The following is a 23,505-nucleotide window of genomic DNA, read 5'->3' on the forward strand; positions in this document are numbered from 1 at the left end:
TTTCCATATACAACTCACAAGCCTTCCCTCCGCAACAAGAGACTTATCTTTGGTCTATCGTTTCTTAAAAGTGGCAAATTGGGTTGAAGATTACAGCTAACACTATATATGCCCTAAAGATCTTCTATCTCTTCTATACTGGCTGTGACTGCAAATATTATAAAGTACTCTCCTGCTGCCATAAACCATTGTGCATCCACCTCCAACTGATCACACACACACAAAGAAAGGAGTAGGTGGAAGCAGAGAACATCAAGATACCTGCAGGAGACTGCACCACTGAATTTCACTGTTATTCTACCACAGAAGTTCACACCATAAACCTAGGGAGTCAGAACAGATCAATTTAAGAAGCTGAAGCTAACAAAAAGACTCTCATAAGTAATGGAAAGACAAAGAAACAATGCCCAAATGAAAGAAAAGGTGGAAGTCTCAGAAATAATGTCAGATGAAAGAGAGGCAAGTCCGCTATCAGATATTGGATTCAAACCACTAGTTATCAGGAAATTCAAAGAGCTCACAATGAGCTACCAGAAACTAGAGGGGAGCTACAAGAAACTAGAGGGGAGCTACAATGAGCTCTCCGCAAACTTTATCAACATGAAACAGGAAATAGAAACTATCAGCAAAGGCCAAGAGGAAATGCAGAATACAATTTCGGAACTGAAGAACTCAGTAGAAGAAATGAAAAGCAGGATCGATGAGGCAAATGGGATCAGCGAGTTGGAGACCACAGTAGAAAGAATCTCCCACAAAGAGCAAGGAAGGGAAAAGAGGCTCAAAAAGAATGAAGAGGGACTAAGAGAAATGCAAGACATTATGGAACGTAATAATACCCGAATAATAAGAATACCAGAAGGAGAAGAAGAAGAACAAGGGATAGAAAACCTATTAGAAAGAGTAATGATGGAAAATTTTCCTAATTTGATGAGAGAAAAAGTTACACGAATCCGGGAATCACAGAGAGCCCCATTCAAGAGGAACCCAAAGAGGACGACTTCAAGACACATCGTCATTAAAATGGAAAAATTACAAGACAAAGGGAGAATCGTAAAGGCAGCAAGGGAGAAAAAGGAAGTAACATACAAGGAAGCCCCAATAAGGTTAGCTACTGACTTCTCAATGGAAACACTCCAAGCAAGAAGAGAATGGCAAGAAATATATCAAGTAATGAGAACCAGAGGCCTGCAACCAAGGGTACTTTACCCAGCAAGGCTCTCAATCAACATAGAAGGCCAAATAAAGAGCTTCCAAGACAAAAGAAGTCTAAAAGAATATGGCTCCAACAAACCAGCTCCATAAGAAATACTAAAAGGACTGCTTTAAGGAAAGGAAGGAAAAGAGAGAGACAGAGAGGAACTCTGGTACAAAAATGGCAATGAATAAGTACCTATCAATAATAACCTTAAATGTAAATGGATTAAATGCTCCAATCAAAAGACATAGAATAGCTGAATGGATAAGAAAGCATGACCCACATTTATGCTGCCTACAGGAGATCCACCTCAGGACAAAAGACCATCACAGAACAAAAGTGAAAGGCGGGAAACAAAATTTCCAAGCAAACGAAAAAGAAAAAAAAGCCGGGGTAGCAATTCTAATATCATAAAAAAATAGACTTCAAAAAAAGGGCCATAAAGAGAGACCCAGAAGGTCACATCATAAAACTCAAGGGAAGAATCCACCAAGAAGACATTAACATCGTAAATATATATGCACCCAACATAGGAGCACCCAAATATATAAGAAAAATCCTAGAAGACTTCAAGAAAGATATTGAAAGCAACACAATTATGGTAGGGGATTTTAACACCCCACTGTCAAAAATGGACAGATCTTCCAAACAAACTATCAACAAAGATATAGCTGCACTAAACAACACGCTAGATGAAATGGACTTGACTGATATATATAGAGCCCTTCATCCCAAAGAAGCTAAATACACATTCTTTTCAAATGCACATGGAACATTTTCAAAGATAGATCACATAATAGAGCACAAAACGAGCCTCAACAAATTCAAGAAAATTGAAATCATGCCAAGCATTTTGTCTGACCACAGGGACAGAAATTAGAAATCAACCCCAGAGGAAAAAAACCTAAAACACCCAAAATCATGGAGACTGAATGGTATGCTATTAAACAACAAATGGGTCAAGAAAGAAATTAGGGAAGAAATCAAAAAGTTTCTGGAAACAAATGAAAAGGAACTCACAACAACCGAAAACTTAAGGGACGTGGCCAAGGCAGTCCTGAGAGGGACGTTCATAGCAATACAGGCTTACCTTAAAAAGACAGAAACATTTCAAACAAACAACCTAACCCGACGCTTGCAAGAACTCGAAGAACAACAACAAAGACAGCCCAGAGCAAGTACAAGGAAGGAAATAACCAAGATCAGAGCAGAATTAAATGGCATAGAGACTAAAAGCACAATTCTAAGGATCAATGAATTCGAGAGTTGGATTTTTGAAAAGATAAACAAAATAGACAAGCCTTTAAGTAGGCTCATTAAGAAAAGAAGAGAGAGGACCCAAATAAACACAATCAGAAATGAAAGAGAAGAGATTACAACTGATATCACAGAAATAGAAGGGATTGTAAGGAATTACTATGAAGAACTGTATGCAAATAAATTCGAAAACCTAGGTGAAATGGACAAATTTTGAGAAAAATATAATCTTCCAAAACTCAATGAAGAAGATGTAGAAAGCCTGAACAGACCAATAATAGCAAATGAAATTGAAGCAGCAATCAAAAAACTCCCATCACACAAAAGCCCCAGACCAGATGGTTTCACAGGAGAATTCTACAAAGCTTTTAAGGAAGAGCTAACCCCTATTCTTCACAGACTATTCCAAAAAATCCAAAATGATGGAAAACTCCCAAACTCTTTTTATGAAGCCAGCATCATCCTAATTCCAAAACCAGATAGAGACACAACAAAGAAAGAAAACTTCGGGCCAATATCGCTGATGAACATAGATGCTAAAATCCTCAACAAAATATTGGCAAATCGCATCCAACAATACATCAAAAAGATCATACACCACAACCAAGTGGGATTCATCCCAGGGATGCAAGGATGGTTCAATATGTGCAAATCAGTAAAGGTAATACACCACATAAACAAAAGCAAAGACAAAAACCACATAGTCATATCAATATCAATAGATGTGGAAAAAGCTTTTGATAAGGTACAACACCCATTTATGATAAAGGTACTCAGCAAAGTGGGAATAGAGGGAGCATTCCTCAATATAATAAAGGCCATATATGAAAGACCTACAGCCAACATCATACTCAATGGGCAAAAACTAAAAGCTTTTCCACTAAGATCAGGAACAAGACAAGGTTGTCCACTTTCACCACTTCTATTTAATATAGCATTGGAAGTTTTAGCCTCAGCGATTAGGCAAGAAAAGGAAATAAAAGGCATCCAAATTGGAAAGGAGGAAACAAAATTGTCATTGTTTGCAGATGACATGACAGTGTACGTGGAAAATCCTATAGACTCTACCAAAAAACTGCTGGAACTAATAAATGAATTTGGCAAAACAGCGGGATACAAAGTCAATATCCAGAAATCAAAGGCATTTTTGTATACCAACAATGAAGCAGCAGAAGCAGAAATCAAGAAAAAAATCCCATTTGATATAGCAAAAAAATAAAATAAAATATCTGGGAATAAATCTAACCAAGGAGGTAAAAGACCTGTATGCAGAAAACTACACAACATTGAAGAAAGAAATCAAGGAAGACACAAACAAATGGAAACATATACTGTGTTCATGGATTGGAAGAATTAACATCATCAAAATGTCCATACTACCCAAAGCAATTTACAGATTTAATGCAATACCTATTAAATTGCCAATGGCATATTTCACAGACATAGAACAAACACTTCAAAAATTTATATGGATCCATAAAGGACCCTGAATAGGAGCTGAAATTTTGAGAAAGAAGAACAAAGTAGGAGGGATCACAATACCTGATATCAAACTGTATTACAAGGCCGCTGTTATCAAAACAGCATGGTACTGGCATAAAAACAGGCACATAGACCAATGGAATAGAATAGAGAACCCAGAAAGAAACCCAGCTCTCTACAGTCAAGTAATATTTGACAAAGGGGGTAGTAACATAAAATGGGGTAATGATAGCCTCTTCAACAAATGGTGTTGGGAGAGAACTGGACAGCTACATGGAAAACAATGAAACTTGAGCACCAACTTACACCATACACCAAAATAAACTCAAGGTGGATAAAAGAATTAAATATAAGACGTGACACCATTAAAGTCCTAGAGGAGAACATAGGCAGGAAAATCTCAGATATTTCACGCAGCAACATTTTTACTGATATGTTCCCTAGAGCAAGGAATATAAAGGAAAGAATAAACAAATGGGATCTCCTCAAAATAAAAAGCTTCTTCGCAGCTAAAGAAAACAGCATTAAAATAAAAAGACAACCAACTGTATGGGAAAACATATTTGCCAATGATACCTCAGACAAAGGTTTAATCTCCAAAATATATAAAGAACTCACAAGACTTCACTCTAAGAAAACAACTAACCTAATTAAAAATTGCGGAAAGGACTTGAACAGACACTTCTTCAAGGAGGACATTAGAGGATCCAGAGACACAGGAAGAGATGCTCAACATCGCTAGCTATCAGAGAGATGCAAATTAAAACCACAATGAGATACCACTTTACACCCGTGGGAATGGCTATAATAAACAAAGCAATAAACAACAAATGTTGAAGAGGGTATGGGGAAAAGGGGACTTTGTTCCACTGTTGGTGGGATTGCAGACTGGTACAACCATTATGGAAAACAGTATGGAATTTTCTCAGAAAACTAAAATTGGACTTGTCTTTTGACCCAGCAATTCCACTGCTAGGATTGTATCCTAAGAACCCTAAAACACCAATCCCAAAGAACCTATGCACCCCAATGTTCATAGCAGCACAATTTACAATAGCCAAGAGTTGGAGTCAACCTAGGTGCCTGTCAGTAAATGAATGGATCAAAAAACTATGGTACATATACACAATGGAATTGTATTCTGCAGAAAGAAAGAAGGAGCTCCTACCTTTTGCAACATCATGGATGGAACTGGAAAGCATTATGCTGAGTGAAATAAGCCAGGTGTTGAAGGACAAATACCATATGATCGCACCTTTAAGAGGAAGCTAAACAACAAAACAAACAAGCAAGCAAAATATAACCAAAGACACGGAAATAGAGAACAGGCTGACAGTAACCAGAGGGGAGACGGGAGGGAATTTCAGGGGAAATAGGGGAGGGATTTAGAGGAACATATATAAAGGATACATGGACAACAACTGAGAAGGGTGGAAATGGGAGGGAGGTCTGAAGCACGGGGGTGGGATGGGATGAGAGTAATAGATAGAAACTGTACTTGAAAAATAATTAAATTAAAAAATTGGGGAAAAAAGATTTTATTTATTTAACTTTTTTATTGTTGTTCATGTATAGTTGTCTCCATTTTCCCCCTACCACTCCCCCCGACCCCAGCCATCTCCCTGCCCATCCCTGATCCTACCCCCCGCTTTGGTTTTGTTCATGTGTCCTTTATACATGTTCCTGAAAACTCTTCCCCCTTTTCTTCCCATTATCCCCTCTCAAATCCCCTTTGGTTACTGTCAGTTTGTTCTTAATTTCAGTGTCTCTGGTTATATTTTGCTTCCTTGTTTGTTTTGTTGATTAGGTTCTACTCATAGGTGAGATCACAGCATACAGTACTCTTGATGTGGAGAATCCAATAAACAGAATATGCACTTAAAATATAATACATATACAGAATCATATAAGAAAAATTCCTGAAATAAATAAATAAATATGCACATTGAAGAAGCACATCGAGTTCCAGAAAAATTTAACACAATGTGCTCAAGGAAGTAACAAATTGTAATCATGTTACTAAACTTCAATAATAAGCACATAACCCAAAAGGGGGGAATAAAATCAGATCAACCTGAGGTTTTTCTACTGCCATATTAAACACTGAAAGACAGCAGAGCCACAGCCAACAAGCTCTTATACATGGCCAGAGACCATCACAGCTAGCCAAGGTGTCATCCAAGTTCAAAATCAAAGGACAAATATTTGCAAATATGAATTATTATTATTGGAGGAAGACAACATGAATCTAGCCAATGAAGAGATGAGCCTATATAAAACATACCTGAGTGAAAGCATTAATCTAATTTAAATAGAAAACTGAGTCAAACAATGATGGAAAGTCTGGTTCAGAACAGAATGAAATTACAACACAAAATTAACAATGGAACTTTTCAAAATAAGAAATCAGAGAAGCAGGGGGAAGAAGAAGCCTGGCTTTCTTGTCCTTTGGAATAGGGAGTCAGCGAACGCTGCCAACACTAAACATTCTTCTAAAAAGCCACAATTCTAACCTTGTAATGCTTTCAAAAACCTCCCCTTAAATGAACTGTTTAGAAAATAAATTATCTCGTGTTAAACCTTTATCTGAAGTTAATATTTCTTTAGCTTCACCTGCTTTTATTGAAATCAAGTAAAACCTTAATACTTTTATGAGAAAATAGCACTCTCAGACAAGCTGCATTTTTATAAAGGCACTTCTATCCTTCTCCATAGCTATCCTTGTACTGTCTAAATGCATTATAAAACTGTCGGAAAGGATGTGAGCCCAGTGTGACCGGAGGTCACCTGGAATAGCTAGGAACCAGGGATCATTTCTGCTTTGTGCCTTTCAATGTTAATTGTTGTCTTTATAGTGAACATGCACCATTTTTATCATTTTATGCAAATATAAACTGGTTTGTCTTGATTTAAAAAACAAAACAAAAAGAACTCAAAAAGAAACATGCTGAGATGTTAACAGCAGTTAGTACTAGATGGTGTATGTAGATGATAATATTCCTCTTTTCACTTTTCTATGTTTCTCCCTGAAAAAAGAATCCAACATTATAAAAGAATGTGAGGTGATAATGCAAGTCTACAGTAGCTAGCAGTACGTTAAAAGAAAAAGCAAAACCAAAGAAACTGTTTATATGCAGAGATATATACAGAAGAGTGATTCGCAATGGATAAAGGGTTATAGATGATTTGTTTTTCCTTTTATCTGACCTATTTTTTAATTTCTGGAAAGTGAACACTTACTATTTGTGTAATTAAAAGGATATTTCTTTATTTTGGTTTTTAATAAAAGGGGCTTCTCTGATGAGGATTCCTGGCTTCTGAGGCATTTGAGTGGTGAGGGGGAGAACTGGTGGATGCCTACAGGAGTGAGTGACGCCAGATGGATAGGATGAGAAGGTGATACCTAAATTACCATAGTGCCCAGCAGCCAATAATTCAGTACACATGTGGAACAAGGGAGTGTAGGCTGCCCATGTCAGACACAGATATTTCCCCCATCACAATAGATGTATGCACCTAGGATCACATTTATGTTACACACAAGATTAAGAAGCAAATGGCTCAATTCATAGTCAACAATATACAGCAGCCTGGAACAACATATCACTCAAAAGCCTGGCATGCCCCAGGTAAATTGTCCAAGCTTTATGCATTTATGTACTTTTGATGGTTTTTCTTTAAAAAAAGAGTTCAAAAGAGCAGATGAGGCTCTAGAAGGAGTTACCTTCAAGCTCCACTAGCATGCATGCTCAGATCTTAAGGTTTGAAGATTCCAACTGGAACAAAACTCACCCATGGCTATGGCCTAGTACACATCTGATCCACTCAGGAACTCACCACATGCTATAGGAGAATAAACCTGGGACCCAGGAACTTGAAGCAGAATTCGAAATGGAGCCACCCGTGCACTGGAATCCAGCACTGCGTCCAGAGCACCTATCAGGCGACCTTCAAAAGAAAGAAAAGAAAGGGCACCTCTAAGTACAGGGACTAACTCTGCCAAGCAGCTAACCTGCTCAGATTTCATATTAAAGTAGTAGCCCCTTTATCCAGCAGATGGCTTTTAAAACCCCTCAATCATCTATAATTCAGAAGCAAACCAGTAAAAAGGCAAAAACTAAGCAGCCTAAGGTATAATTGTTACACAAACCCATGCACCCTTTCCTCCTTTTAAAGTCATTAAAAGGGACAGATCAAGATTTTTGTAGGGCATGAGGTGTATGGGCAGTTGGAGCCTAAATAACATAAGGAAGGCACCCGCCAGCGAGGGAACAGTGGTAGCAACAGAAGGATTAATCAGATAAGTGAATATGTTAAGAATAACAGCAGTCAGGTTTCTTGTTGAAAAAAGAAGTGAGTTGCAAATATGGAAAGAAACTAGAAGGAACATCGTGGCATTAAGATAGCAGTTGGACATACTGGACCCAACTGGAGGTTAACTCATTTTTATACAGTAGATTTGTATAAAAAGAAAAACAGACAACATGTCAATGAATATGTCTGTGTATAAATATGTAAGCACATGTATGCATACATATATACATAATAGACATAGAGTCCCTAGCTCTGTCACTGAGAGATTCTCCAAGCAAGCATCCTTTTAGCAGTGAGCACAACTTGCTCCCAGATTTTGGCTTTTAAATACCATTCCTCATGTCCTGACTGGTGTGGCTCAGTGGTTTGGGCTTCATGCTGGAAACCGAAAGGTTACAGGTTCGATTCCAGTCAGGGCACATGCCTAGGTTATGGCCCAGATTACCTATTAGAAGAGTGCAAGAAGCAACCGATCAATTTTTCTCTCACACATCGATATGTTTCTCCCTCTCTTCCTCCTTCTCTTCCCCCTCTCTAAAAATAAATAAATAAAATTTAAAAATAAATAAGTACCATGCCTTACTAGAGGAACCAGTGCTCCTCAGAAAAATGGTCAAGGTCTGGAGCAGGAAAAGTACAAGATGAACTTGGATTACTTTATTGTACCAGAAAATATAAAGAATAAAGGAGGCATGTCCAAAGGACACAGAAGGCAACTTGAAGGAGCTTCCACTGGCCAAATATGAGACAATTTGAGCATCGAGTATGTTCTCATGGAGTTAAGCTGGAAATCAATAGCAGAAAGGTCACTGGAAAATCCCCAAATATATAGAGATTGATCACACTTCCAAATAACACCTGGGTCAAAGAAGTCTCAAGAAGAGCTTTCAAATATCTGAATTTAATAAAAATGAAAATGCAACTTAGAAAAATATATGTGACTGAACAAAAGCAGTGCTTAGAGGGAAATTCTATAGCAACAGATGAATAAAGAAGGAACTAAAAATCAGTAATATAAGTTTCTTCTATAGGAAATTATACAAAAAAGGGTAATTTAATCCTAAAGAAAGAAAGAAAGAAAATCATACAAATTGAAAAGAATCAACAAAATTGAAAACAAAAGTATAAAGAAAAATTAATAAAAATATAATGAAAAATTAATCAAAAGTTGTTTCTTTGAAAAGATCAATTAAATTGATAAACCTCTAATTACACTAATGTAAAAAATTGGAGAGGAGCACCAAATGCTAATATCAGAAATTAAGGAAGGGGGTCATCACTACTGATAGTAAGACAATAATAAAGAAATACTATGAATGGCCCAGGCTGAGTAGCTCAGTTGGTTTAAGCATTGTCCCCATAAAGCCGAGGCTGTGTAGGTTTGATCCCCAGTCAAAGCACATAAAAGAACCAATGAATACATAAACAAGTGGAACAATAAATTGATGTTTCTTTTCCTCCAAAATCAGCAAGTTAGAAAAAAGAGAAATACTATCAACAACTCTATGCCACAAATTTAATAACTTACATGAAATGGACCAAATCCTTGAAAGACACAAATTACCAAAACTCATACAAGGAGAAATAAACCTTTTGAATAAGCCTATACCTATTTTAAAAATTGAACCAATTAATTACTTGCCAAAAAATAAAAAAGAGAAAACACCAGGTATAGAGGGTTTCAATAGTGAGTTCTACCAAATGTTAAGGAACACTTGAAAATAATCTCCACAATCTCTTCCAAAAATCAAACAAAGAAAAGCAGACAGAACACTTCCTACCTCATTTTATAAGACCAGCATTATCCTAATACCAAACCAGATAAAGATATTATAATCAAGGAAAACTACAAACTAATATCTCCTGTGTAAAAATCCTCAACAGCTCTGGCTGGGTGGCTTAGCTGGTTGAAGCATCATCCTGTACATCAAAACGGTGCAGGTTCAGTTATTGGTCAAGGGTACATACAAAAGTTGCAGGTTCAACCCCTGGTTGGGACGTGTACAGGAGGCAACTAATCGATGTTTCCCTCTTACATCACTGTCTCTCTCTCTCTCTCCACCCCCTCCCCCTTACCTCACCCCCCTCACTCCCTCCCTCTTTCTCCTCCTCTCTCAAAGATTGATGAACATGGCATCAGGTGAAAATTCCAAAAAAAAAATCCTCAATAAAATATTAGCAAATTTAATCCAATAATATACAAAGAGAATTATATACCATGAACCAATGGGACTAACTCTAGGTATGCAAGGCTGGTTCAACATTTCAAAATCAATCAAGGTGTATTACATATACCACATCAATAAGCTAAAGAAGAAAAGCACATAATCATATCAATTCATGCAGAAAAAGCATTTGATAAAATCTAACACCCATACATAATTTTAAAAAACTTTACCCGGACTAGGAATGAAGAACTTCTTTAGCTTCAAAAGGCATATCTACAAAAACTCTACAGATAAGATGATATTTAATGATGACAAACTGGACACTTTCATGCTAAGATGAGGAACAGAGATAAGTATTCAACATCATATGGAAGTGGTAGCTAATGCAATAAGGCAAGAGGAGGAGCCCTACCCTGTGTGGCTCAGTTGGTTGGGCATCATCCTACAAAGTGAAAGGTCACCAGTTTAATTCTAAGTCATGACTCACACCTAGATTTTGGGTTCAGTCCCAGGGCCCATTTCAGATGCAACCAATTGACGTTTCTCTCTCCCACTCTTTCTCCTTTCCTTTCCTTTCCTTTCCTTCCCCTCTCTCTAAAAATAAATTTAAAAATTATTTAAAAAGAGGAGGAAATAAAAGGTACACCAAAGGAAAGAAAGAAAAAAAACTGGGTTGGTTCACAGATGACATGCTTGTTTTCGTGGAAAAATCCAAAAGACTCACCACCAACAAGAAAAATTTACAGAACTAATAATAAGTATAAAAAGGTTGGAGTACACAAGATTAACCCAACAATTACTTTCATACATACCAGCAATGAGTAATTGGGACTTGAAAAAAAATTGACACCACTGATAATAAGAAATAAGATTTTAATAGGTGGAATTCAAAAAACAAGATGTGTAGGATCTAGACACAAAAAACTTCTATCAATTTCTTGATAAAGGAAATCAAAGATCCCTCCTTGCCAGAAGGGATGCTGCCTGATTCTTTCAAGGGATGCAAGCCTAATGAATTGCTTCATAAGCCAATTACATCTTCAAATTTACTCACCTGAACTTTTTTTGACAGTTGTTATTGTGATCATTAAGCATGAGTAGGTGGGAGATGTGAACACCAGTATACCGCTGGTAGAACAAACCCACCAACAAAGGAACCACCAACAGATAATAATGAAAGAAGGTGAAGGAGGGAGTGGAAGCCACACTAACAGCAACCCAGCACTGACCTGCAAATACAATTAAATGGTGGAGAAATTACCCAGATAAAACAACTGAATAAGAGCAAGACACAAGACTCAAAACCTCGTACACACAGAAGAATCAGCTTCAACACAACATGTCCACACCTGCACAAAAGCATACAAGACATGGTGGATGTAATGACCCTCAGTTAACTCCCCTAACAAGGTGGAGGGAAGGACCCACCAAAGACAGACCCAACAACAATCAAATCCCAAAGACATACAGAGAGCCAACATAAACAACAGCCCAAGACCAGCTCAGGAGATAAAGGAGACTGCACCACTGAATCTCACAAGTCATCTACCACAGAAGTTCACACTAGAAACAAAGGGAATCTGAACAGATCAATTTAAGAAACACAAGCTAACAAGAAGAGTCTCACAAATAATGTGAAGGCAAAGAAACAATCCCCAAATGAAAGGAAAGTAGGAAGCCTCAGAAAGAATTCTAAATGAAATAGAGGCAACTCAACTATCAGATATCGAATTCAAAGCACTGGTTATCAGGAAGTTCAAAGAGCTCACAATGAGCTACCAGAAACTAAAGGGGAACTACAATGAACTCAATGCAAACTATATCAACATGAAAAAGAAAATAGAAACTATCAACAAGAACCAAGAGGAAATGAAGAATACAATTTCTGAACTGAAGAACACAGTGAAAAGAATCAAAAGCAGGATCGATGAGGCAGAAGATTGGATCAGTGAGTTGAAGGACAAGGTAGAGAAAAACACCCTGATAGAGCAAGAAAAGAAAAAGAGGCTCAGAAAATACAACGAGGGGTTAAGGGACATGCAGGACAACATGAAAGGTAATAATATACGTATAACAGGGATATGAGCAGGAAAAGAACAGCAAGGGATAGAAAACCTACTTGAAAAAGTAATGATGGAAAACTCCCCTAAACTGATGAGCGAAAAAGTCACACAAATCCAGGAAACCAGAGTGTCCAAATCAAGAGGAATCCAAACAGGCCCATTTCAAGACACATCATCATTAAAATGGCAGAAGTCCAAGACAGAGAGAGAATCTTAAAGGAAGCAAGGCAGAAACAGGAAGTAACGTACAAGGGAGCCCTGAAAAGTTTAGCAGCTGACTTCTCAATGGAAAGAAATATTACAAGTAAGGAGAAGCAGAGGCCGGCAACCAAGAATACTTTACCCAGTAAGGCTCTCAATTAAGACAGAAGGCCAAATAAGGAGTTTCCCAGACAAAAGAAGTCTAAAAGAATACACCTCCGCCGAACCAGCTCTGCAAGAGATGCTAAAGGGAATGCTTTAAGGAAAAGAAGGAAAAGAGAGAGGAACACAGACACAAAAATGTCAATGAATAAGTACCTATCAATAATGACCTTAAATGCAAATGGATCAAATGCTCCAATCAAAAGATATAGAATAGCTGCATGGATAAGAAAGCATGACCCACATTTATGCTGCCTACAAGAGACCCACCTCAGGACAAAAGGCCTACATAGACTGAAAGTGAAGGGCTGAAAACAAATTTTCCAAGCAAATGGACAAGAAAAAAAAGCCAGGGTAGCAATACTCATATCAGACAAAATAGACTTCAAAAAAAGGCCATAAAGAGAGACCCAGAACATCACTTCACAATATTCAAGGGAAGAATCCACCAAGAAGACATTAACATTGTAAATATATATGCAGCCAACATAGGAGCACCCAAATATATAAAGAAAATCTTAGAGGACTTCAAGAAAGATATTGACAGCAACACAATGATAGTAGGGGATTTTAGTAACCCACTGTCAAAAATGAACAGATCTTTCAAACAAAATATCAACAAAGGTATTGTGGCATTGAACAATGCCCTAGATGAAATGCACTTAATGGATATATATAGAGCCCTTCATCCCAAAGAAGCTAAATACACATTCTTTTCAAATGCCATGGAACATTTTCAAAAATAGACTAAATGATAGGACACAAAATGAGCCTCAACCAATTCAAGAAAGTTGAAATCATACCAAGCATTTTCTCTGACCACAAGGGACTGAAACTGGAAACCAACCCCAAAGGAAAAACCCCAAACACTCAAAATCCTGCATATTGAATAGCATGCTATTAAACAATGAATGGGTCAACAATGAGATTAGGGAAGACACCAAAAGTTTCTGGAAACAAATGAAAGTGAACTCACAACAATACAAAACTTATGGGACACAGCAAAGGCAGTCCTGAGACAGAAGTTTATAGCGATACAAGCCTACCTAAAAAAGACAGAAACATTTCAAATAAACAACCTGACCCTATGCCTCTAAGAACTGAAGGAACAACAAAGACAGGCCAGGGCAAGTAGAAGGAAGGAAATAACCAAGATCAGAGCAGAATTAAATGACATAGAGATAAAAGCACAATTCTAAGGATCAATAAACCCGGAGATGATTCTTTGAAAGATAAACAAAATCAACATGCCTTGAAGCAGACTCATCAAGAAAAAAGAGAGAGAAGACCCAATTAAACAGTCAGAAGTGAAAGAAGAAAGATTACAACTGAGTTCACAGAAATACAAAGGATTGTAAGAAATTACTACAAAGAACTATAAGCCAAGAAATTTGAAAACCTAGGTGAAATAGACAAATCTAGAAAAATCTAATCTTCCAAAACTCAATGAAGAAGTAGAAGGCCTGAACAGACCAATACACCTGATGAAATTGAAGCAAGAATAAAAAAACTCCCGACATAGAAACCCTGGATCAGATGGTTTAATAGGAGAATTCTACAAAGCATTTAAGGAAGAGCTAACCACAATCCTTCACAGACTATTCCTAAAAACCCAAGAAGTTGGAAGACTTTCAAACTCTTTTTATGAAGCCAGCATTATCCTAATCACAAAACCAGATAAATATGCAAGAAAGAAAAAAAAACTTCAGGCCAACATTGCTGATGAACATAGACACTAAAATCCTCAACAAAATACTGGCAAACTGCATCCAGCAATATGTTAAAAAGATCATGCACCATGACCAGTGGGATTCATCCCAGGGATGCAAGGATGGAAAAATATTTGCAAATCAATAAACATCATACATCACATAAAGAAAACAAAATATCCTACTTGCAGCCAAGGTGGAGGTACAGGTAGACACAACTTTGCCTCCTCGCACAACCAAAAGGACAACAACAATATAAAAGCAAAAAACAACCAGAACTGAGAGAATACTGAACTCTATGGAAGTCTGACAACCAAGGAGTTAAAGTAAGACATATTCATCCAGACCGGTAGGAGGGGCGGAGACAGGTGCACAGGGAGGGTTGTAGCAAAGTGAGAAGGGGCTGGAAAGTATTCGAAATCATGAAAGACAAGGACCTACATCCAAGATTGCTCTATCCAGCAAACTTTTCACATAGAATGGAAGGGCAGATAAAGTCCTTAGATGAGGTCAAGTTAAAGGAGTGCATCATCACCAAGCCCTTATTATATGAAATGTTAAAGGGATTTATCTAAGAAAAAGATAAAAAACATGTACAGTAAAATGACAGCAAATTCACAATTATTAACAACCACACCTAAAGCAAAAATGAAAGAAAACTAAGCAAGCAACTAGAATGGGAACAGAACCACAGAAATGGAGATCACATGGAGGGTTACCAACAGGGGAGTGGAAGGGAGAAGGAGAGGGAAAAGATACAGGGAATAAGTAGCACAGGCGGTAGGTAGAAAATAGACAGGGGGGGTAAGAACAGTATACGAAATGTAGAAGCCAAAGAACTTATATGTACGACTCATGGACATGAACTAAAGGCAGGGAATGTGGCTGGGAAGGGGTGTGCAGGATGGAGGGTAGTGAACCGGGGAAAATGGGATAACTGTAGTAGCATAATCAGTAAAATATATTTAAAAATGTTTTAAAGACAAAAATCACGTGATCATATAATAATGCGGCAAAAGCATTTGATAAGATACAGCACCCACTTATGATAAAACACTCAACAAAGTAGGAATAGAAGAGCATTCCTCAACAAAATAAAGGCCATAAACGAGAGACCTACAGCCAACACCATACTCAATGGGCAAAATCTTTTCCGACTAAGATCAGGAACAAGACAAGGTTGTCCACTTTCACCACTTCTATTCAACATAGTACTGGAAGTCCTAGGCACAGCAATCAGACAAGTAAAAGAAATAAAAGGCATCCAAATTGGAAAAGAGGAAGCAAAACTGTAACTCATTGTTTGCAGATCACATGATAGTGTACACAGAAAATCCTATACACTCTGCAAAAAAAACTGCTCGAACTAATAAATGAATTTGGCAAAACAGTGGATACAAATTCAATATTCAGAAATCAAAGGCACTTTTCTATACCAACAACAAAATATCAGAAACAGAAATCAGGGGGAAAATCCCATTTGATATAGCAACAAGAAAAATAAAATACCTGGGAATAAACCTAACTAAGGAGGTAAAAGACCTGTACTCAGAAAACTATACAGCACTGAAGAAAGAAATCAAGGAAGACACAAACAACTGGAAACATATATCGTGTTCATCGATTGGAAGCATTAACATCATCAAAATGTCATACTACCCAGAGCAATTTACAGACTCAAGGCAATACCTTTTAAAGTATCAATGGCATATATCACAGATTCAGAACAAACATTTCAGAAATTTATATGGAACCATAAATGACCCTGAATAGCTGCTGCAATTTTGAGAAAGAAGAACAAAATAGGAGAGATCACAATACCTGACACCAAACTGCATTACAAGGCTACTGTAATAAAAACAGCCTGGTACTGGCATAAAAACAGGCACATGGACCAACGGAACAGAACAGAGAACCCAGATATAAACCCAAGTCTCTATGGTCAATTAATATCTGACAAAGGGGGCAGCAGCATAAAATGGAGAAAAAATAGCCTCTTCAACAAATGGTGTTGGGAGATCTGGACAGCTACATGCAAAAAAAAAAAAAAAATGAAACTAGATCACCAACTTACGCCACACACAAAAATAAATTCAAGGTGCACAAAAGACTTAAATATAAGTCATGACACCATAAGTGTCCTAAAGGAAAACATTAGCAGGAAAATCTCACACATTCTATACAGCAACATCCTCACTGTTTTGTTTCCTAAAGCAAGGGACATAAAAGAAAGAGTAAACAAATGGGACCTCATCAAATTAAAAAGCTTCTGCATGGCTGAAGAAAACAGCATTAAAATGAAAAGAGAATCAACTATATGGGAAAACATATATGCCAGTGATACCTCAGACAAAGGTGTGGTCTCCAAAATATATAAAGAGCTCACATGACTCTACTCCAGGAAGACAAAAAACCCAATTAAAAAATGGGCAAAGGACTTGAACAGACACTTCTCCCAAGAGGACATACAGAGGCCTCAGAGACATGTGACAAGATGCTCAGCATCACTACCCATCAAAGACATGCAAATTAAAACCACAATGAGATACCACATCATACTGGTCAGAATGGTCATCAGAACCAAATCAACAAACAAGTGTTGTAGAGGATTTGGAGAAAAGGGAACCCTAGTGTACTGTTGGTGGGTTCCCACAGTGGCTACACCAGTCTGCCCACACAGTGGCTATACCAGTGGGCAGACTGATGTAGCCACTGTGGAAAACAGTATGGAATTTCCTCAGAAAACTAAAAATGGAACTACCTTTTGACCCAGCAATTCCAGTGCTGGGATTATATTCTAAGAGCCCTGAAACACCAATCCAAAAGTGAACCCCAATGTTCATAGCAACACAATTTACAATAGCCTAGTGCTAGAAACAACCTAAGTACCCATCAGTAAATGAATGGATCAAAAACTATGGTACGTTTATACAATGGAATACCATGCAGCATAATGAAAGAAGGAGCTCCTACCCTTTGCCACAGCATGGATGGAACTGGAGAGCATTTTGCTATGTGAAATAAGCCAGGTGGTGAGGGACAAATACCACATGATCTCACCTCTATCTGAAACATAATCACAAAAGAAAAAAGCAAGTAAAATATAACCAGAGACATTGAGTTTAAGAACTATCTAACAATAGCCAGTGGGGAGGAGAGTGGGAACAATGGGGGTAAGGGTTTTCAGGAACTACTATAAAGGACACATGGACAAAACTAAGGGTGAGGGTAAAAGCAAGAGAGGGAGGTGGTTTTGGCTGGAGTGAGGGGGGGTGGTGGGGAGAAAATGCAGACAACTGTAATTGAACAACAATAAAATAGCTTTTTAAAAAAATCCAAAATGTAACTAAAGAGATATTCCATATTTATGAATTGGAAGATTCAAGAATGGAAAATGACAATTTATCCCATCTTGATTAATTTGCAGATTCAATGCAATTCCAATAAAAAACCAAGTAAGCTATTTTATAGATATTGACAAATTAATTCTAAGGTTTATATAAAAAGGTAATTACCTAGAATACCCAAAACAATACTGAAGAACAAAGTCGGGAACTCATACATTTTAAAGACTTACTAGAGAGCTACAGGAATCAAGACGGTATAGTATTAGGAGGAGAGCAAAGGAAAAGACAACATTGACATCTGCAACAGTGTCAATGATAAAAATAAAGAGAAAGAATTCCTGCCAAGATGTAGGTATAGGTAGACATGCTTTGCCTCCTTATATAACCATAAGAAGGATCACAACTAATGCAAAATAAATACAACCAAAACTGCCAGAAAACAAACTGTATGGAAGCCCAACAGCTTTGTTGAAGGAGTTAAAGAAATATTCATCCCAATGGTAAAAGGGGTGGAGACAGGGAGCCCAGGCAGAGAGGACATGATGTGGCAGCAGCAGGGGCCAGTGGAATGGGTAGTCCCACATTCACCTGCAGTAAACAAAAACTGGGAAAGACATCTAAGGAGCGAGCTATCCCATTTTCAGACCAAACCACACAGCCCAGGGTTCCCGCACTGGGAAAATAAAGCCTTATAAACACTAGTGTGGGTTGGGACAGCATCAGAATCAGCCAGTCTCCCAGGAGAGTCCATTTAAAGAACTCACAGAGCCCTAGAACATATGCAAACCCACCCACTCTGGGATTCAGCACTACAGCAGTAGCTGGAAGGGCACTAATTACATATGGAAATGGGGGAAGTGACTGGAAATTGGGTGAGAGCCAAGCAAGAGGTATTGTACCCTCTCCAATCCCTCCCCCACATACAGTACCACAAAAAGGCAAAACAAGTTGCCCCACCCGGACTAATACCTAAGTCTCCACCCCTTACAATGTAACAAGTGCAGCAAGACAGAGTCAAAGCAGCTCTACCCAATACACAAAAACAAACAAAAGGAGGCTGCCAAATTAAGGAGACAAACAAATATGTTCCTAAATGAAAGAACAAATCAAAACCCTATAAAAAGAACTAACCAAAACGGAGATAGTGAACCTATCAGATGCAGAGTTCAAAACACTGGCGATAAGGAAGCTCAGAGATTTCATTGAGTACAGCAAATGCATAGGGGAAGAAATGAAGGCTACACTAAGTGAAATAAAGAAAAATCCACAGGGAACCAACAGTGAAATGAAGGAAGCCAGAGTTAAAACCAACCATTTGGAACATAAGGAACAGAATGAAGAATTCCAAAAAATGAGAGAATATGAAGACTGGGATATCTCCAAACAAGTCAACATCCAAATCACAGGGATGCCAGAAGAAGAGAAAGAGCAAGAAAATGAAACCTTATTTGAAAAAATAATGAAATAAAACTTCCCCAATTTGGTGAAGGAAATAGGCATATAAGTCCAAGAAACACAGAGAGTCTCAAACAAGTTGGACCCATAGAAGGCCACACCAAGACACATCATAACTAAAACGCCAAAAGGTTAAAGATAAAGAGAGAAATTGCTTCTCAAAAATGTTTCTGGAATGAATAAAGTTCGAGAACCGAGGTTCCACTATACATTCAACTGATCTTTGACAATCAAAGATAATTCGGTGGAGAAAGACAAGACTTTTCAATAAATGGTTGTATAATAATTTGGCATCAATATACAAAAAAAGTAAAGAAAACTAAGACACAGATCATAATGGACCACAGACCTAATCGTATAGTACAAAACCATAAAATTATGGAAGAAAATGTATCATGGAAGAAAATATAAGAGATAATCTAGATGACTCTGGGTTTGGTGATGAATTTTTTTTTAATTACCAAAGCATGACCCATGAAGAAATATTGGTAAGTTATATTTAATTAAAATGAAAACCATTTGATCTGCAAAAGATACTTGATAGAATCAAAACACAAGCCACTGGCTAGGAAAAACTCTTTGCAAACACATATCTAGCCACACCTTGCTGGTGTGGCTCAGTTAGCTGGAGCATTTCTCTCTCACACTGATGCTTCTCTCTCTCTATCTCCCTCCCTCCCCTCTCTATAAAAATTTTTTAAAATGTCCATTGGTTAGGATTAAAAAATAAATATCTGATAAAAAGTGGTACCCAAAATATACAAAGAATTCCTAAAAATCTGTAATAAGAAAAACAATCCCATTAAAATAGGCAAAAGATATGAACAGACATCTGGAAAGAAAATACACAGATAACAAGCACATAAAAAGCTGCTTAACATCATTTTTCATTAGGAAATTGAAAACTGAAACAAGATACTATTGGATACCCATTAGAATGGGAAAAAACACATACCTGACAACACCAGTTGCTAGGGAGAATATGAGCAACAGAAACTCATTCATTGCTGTTGGGAATGCAGAGTGGTATGACCACATTGTTAGGCAGTTTGTTAAGTTTCTTGCTAAGCTAAAAGTCTTTTCATACCATCTGGGTATTCACCAAACACATATGAAAACTTCTGTCCACATAAAAACCTACACACAAATGTTTACAGAAGCTTTATTTGTAATTGCCTCAAATTGGAACCAAGTAAGATGTCCTTTAATAGGTGAATGGAGTAGGATTCAGTGATAAAAAGAAGTAATCTCTCAAGCCATGAAAAGACACCGAGGAACCTTAAGTGCAATTGCTAAGTAAAAGAAGCCCTCCTGAAAAAGGCTACATTCTGTATGATGCCAATTAATCTGAAAAAGGCTACATTCTGTACGATGCCAATTAATCTGAAAAGGGGAAAGGTAGAGTTACAGCAAGGAAAGAAAAATTGGTGGCTGCTGGGAGAAAGGGGTAATTATTTAAACATGAGTAAATTTTGCATGGTGAAACTATTCTGTATGATACTGTAATTGTAGATAGACAATATAACACTATGTATTTGTCAAAATCCAAAGAAGTTTTCAGCACAAAGGAGGAATCTTAATATTTGCAAATTTTTAAAAAATCATTTATCGCCCTGGCTGGGGTAGCTCAGTGGATTGAGCGCGGGCCTGCGAACCACACGATCTCGGTTTGATTCCCAGTCAGGGCACATGCCTGGGTTGCAGGCCAGTTCCCAACAGGGGCTCACGAGGGGCAACCATACATTGATATTTCTCTCCTTCTCTCCTTCCCTTCCTCTCTAAAAATAAATAAGTAAAATATTTTTTTAAAAAATCATTTATCAGGTATCCTTTGACCTGATAAAAATCAGGTCGAAAGATAACCAACTGAATGTAGAATGTTACCAAGAAAATCTAAGTGTATTACAAATGTATGGAACAGAGAAGTGAAGATGTTAGAGGGGAAAAAGTGTTGACCTAGGTAATTTTGGAAAGGAGTGGAGTCTATAGGAAGAAAGGCCAAATAAGTGTACATGAGTACTGTACTCCACCAGGTATGGCTTAACAACTCTGACTATGCTACACATGTATACAGAAGTGAATAACTAAGAGAAAGGATGGTAGAGGGTGAGAGCCAAGTTTATAGCTGGAGTGAGAATTTACAAATAAGAGAAAGAAGCAAAAATGGTTTATACATTAATGAATTAGAATCAAAGATAAGGGTATGAACTCATGTTCAGTTTACTATAGACACAAATGGATACATGTGGAAATACTTGTAGATATTTGTATATACAAGGATTAGCATACATGCATGTACTTCCTTGCTCTGTCAGCTGAGAGAGCCGAGAAGCAATGAGTACAGCCAGCACCCAGATCCCAGCTTCTACCTTTCTCCAATAAAAGGATCCAGGGCTTTTTGGAAAAATGGCTGATTCTAGAACTGGATCAGGAAATATGCAAGATGAGGCAGGCGGAAGATAGCAACGAGTAGGACAGAGCGATTCCAGTTCCCGTACCCCCTGGGAGAAAATCCTGGCAGATCTACCGAGGAACCGAGCAATCAACCAACAGTTCCCCAGCATTTATGAAAATAAGAGACCAGAGATTGTGACAGAGGGACCAGACAGCTACAGCCCAGCAGCCATCCAGAGGAGGGGTGGAAGCACTTGAGTCCCACCACAGGACTGGGAAGGACTATGCCAGATCCTGCAGGACCCAGGCAGCCTGCTAGGTGTTAGGGCGCCCGCATCCCAGTCTGGTAGCCTGGCTGGAGCTTGTGCACGCATGTGCACACCTCAGAGAGGTCCTGCTGCAAACAGAAAAATTGGTTTGGACAGTTTGAAACCAACAAGAAAAGGTTTTTCTTTTCTTTTTTTAGCAACTTTTTAAAGTAATCATATGTTTTTTAAGTTTTATTATTGCTTTATCTTTCAATACTTTGTTCCTCTCCTTTCTTTTTTCCCGTTTTAGTCCTTCTTCCTTTCTTTCCAGACTTATCACTTATTCCTCCATTCTCCTGCCTTTTTTATGTGTTTGTTTGTTTGTTGCTTTGTTATCTTTTACCCACAAGAGTCACAAACAACTGGGAACTGCGAAAGGACCAGAGTGGGAACCAAAGATGGGGCATCTCAACAATAGAGACAGAGAAACAAATTTCACTTTGCTATAGCAGAGAAGTGTCAAGTTGCAGCATAGCTGTATTATTTTTTCATCATTCTCACTTCTTTTATATTATAATAGTATCTTTGTATTCCTCCTCTTTCTATATAGGCTTCTTAGCCTTGGCTGATTATATTGTACTATTTGACAGGTTTTCCCTATTCTTTCCTCCACAGTGTATTGCTAATTTTCTATGCTTCACACCACTTGCTTTCCAGTAGCACACTACCCAAAGTTCTATACCCCCTATTCATGTTATCCAGATCACATACAGTCTGTCATATGATTGTTCCTGCAATATTATTGTAAATAATAGCTGTTCTATAAAACTGTAAATACTTCACAACACATCTCTCGGGTCTTAGCCCATTTTACAGGTTCCTGAATTCTATTACTATACTGATTAACTCTATTTGCTCACACGCTACAACTAGTTACTATTCTTTACTCTCACCTTACCTCAAAATTTGACCGCCTGCAACCTCACTGCTTTCTAGATAAAACTCACAAGTCTTCCCTTCCCAACAAGAGACTTATCTCTTGCCCATCCTTTCTTAAAAGTGGCAAATTTCATTGAAGATTATGGTCAACACTATACATAGCCTAAAGATTTTCTATCTCTTCTCTACTGGCTATGACTGTAAATATCAAAAAGTACTCTCCAACTGTCATAAACCATTTTGCCTCCCCATCCAATTGATCACACACACACACACAAAGAAAGGAGTAGGTGGAAGCAGAGAACGTCAAGATACCTGCAGGAGACTGCACCACTGAATTTCACAGGTATTCTATGACAGAAGCTCACACCATAAACCCAGTGAGTCAGAACAGATCAATTTAAGAAGCTGAGGCTAACAAGAAGAGTCTCACAAACAATGGGAAGACAAAGAAACAATGCCCAAATGAAAGAAAAGGTGGAACTCTTAGAAAGAATGTTAGATGAAATAGAGGCAAGTCAAACATCAGATATTCAATTCAAAGCACTGGTTATAAGGAAATTCAAAGAGC

At 37.8% G+C, this 23,505-nt stretch overlaps 1 protein-coding gene across 3 annotated transcripts in view; it reads right to left on the minus strand.

Moving 5' to 3' along the window:
* TBC1D8 (TBC1 domain family member 8) overlaps positions 1 to 23,505 on the minus strand; it is a 187,785-nt gene that overhangs the window by 90,057 nt on the left and 74,223 nt on the right. For 2 of the 3 annotated variants that reach the window (XM_037057270.1, XM_037057269.1), the window contains exon 2: positions 7,772 to 7,882. The exons of the other annotated variant lie outside the window; for it this stretch is intronic. In XM_037057270.1, coding sequence (XP_036913165.1) covers positions 7,772 to 7,882 — 111 coding nt within the window. The remainder of the gene's footprint in view (positions 1 to 7,771; positions 7,883 to 23,505) is intronic. 3 annotated transcript variants of the gene reach the window in all.

The sequence above is a fragment of the Sturnira hondurensis genome, unplaced genomic scaffold (genome assembly GCF_014824575.4).
Source record: "Sturnira hondurensis isolate 20B ecotype Veracruz unplaced genomic scaffold, ASM1482457v3 Scaffold0009664, whole genome shotgun sequence".
Classification (NCBI taxonomy): Eukaryota; Metazoa; Chordata; class Mammalia; order Chiroptera; family Phyllostomidae; genus Sturnira; species Sturnira hondurensis.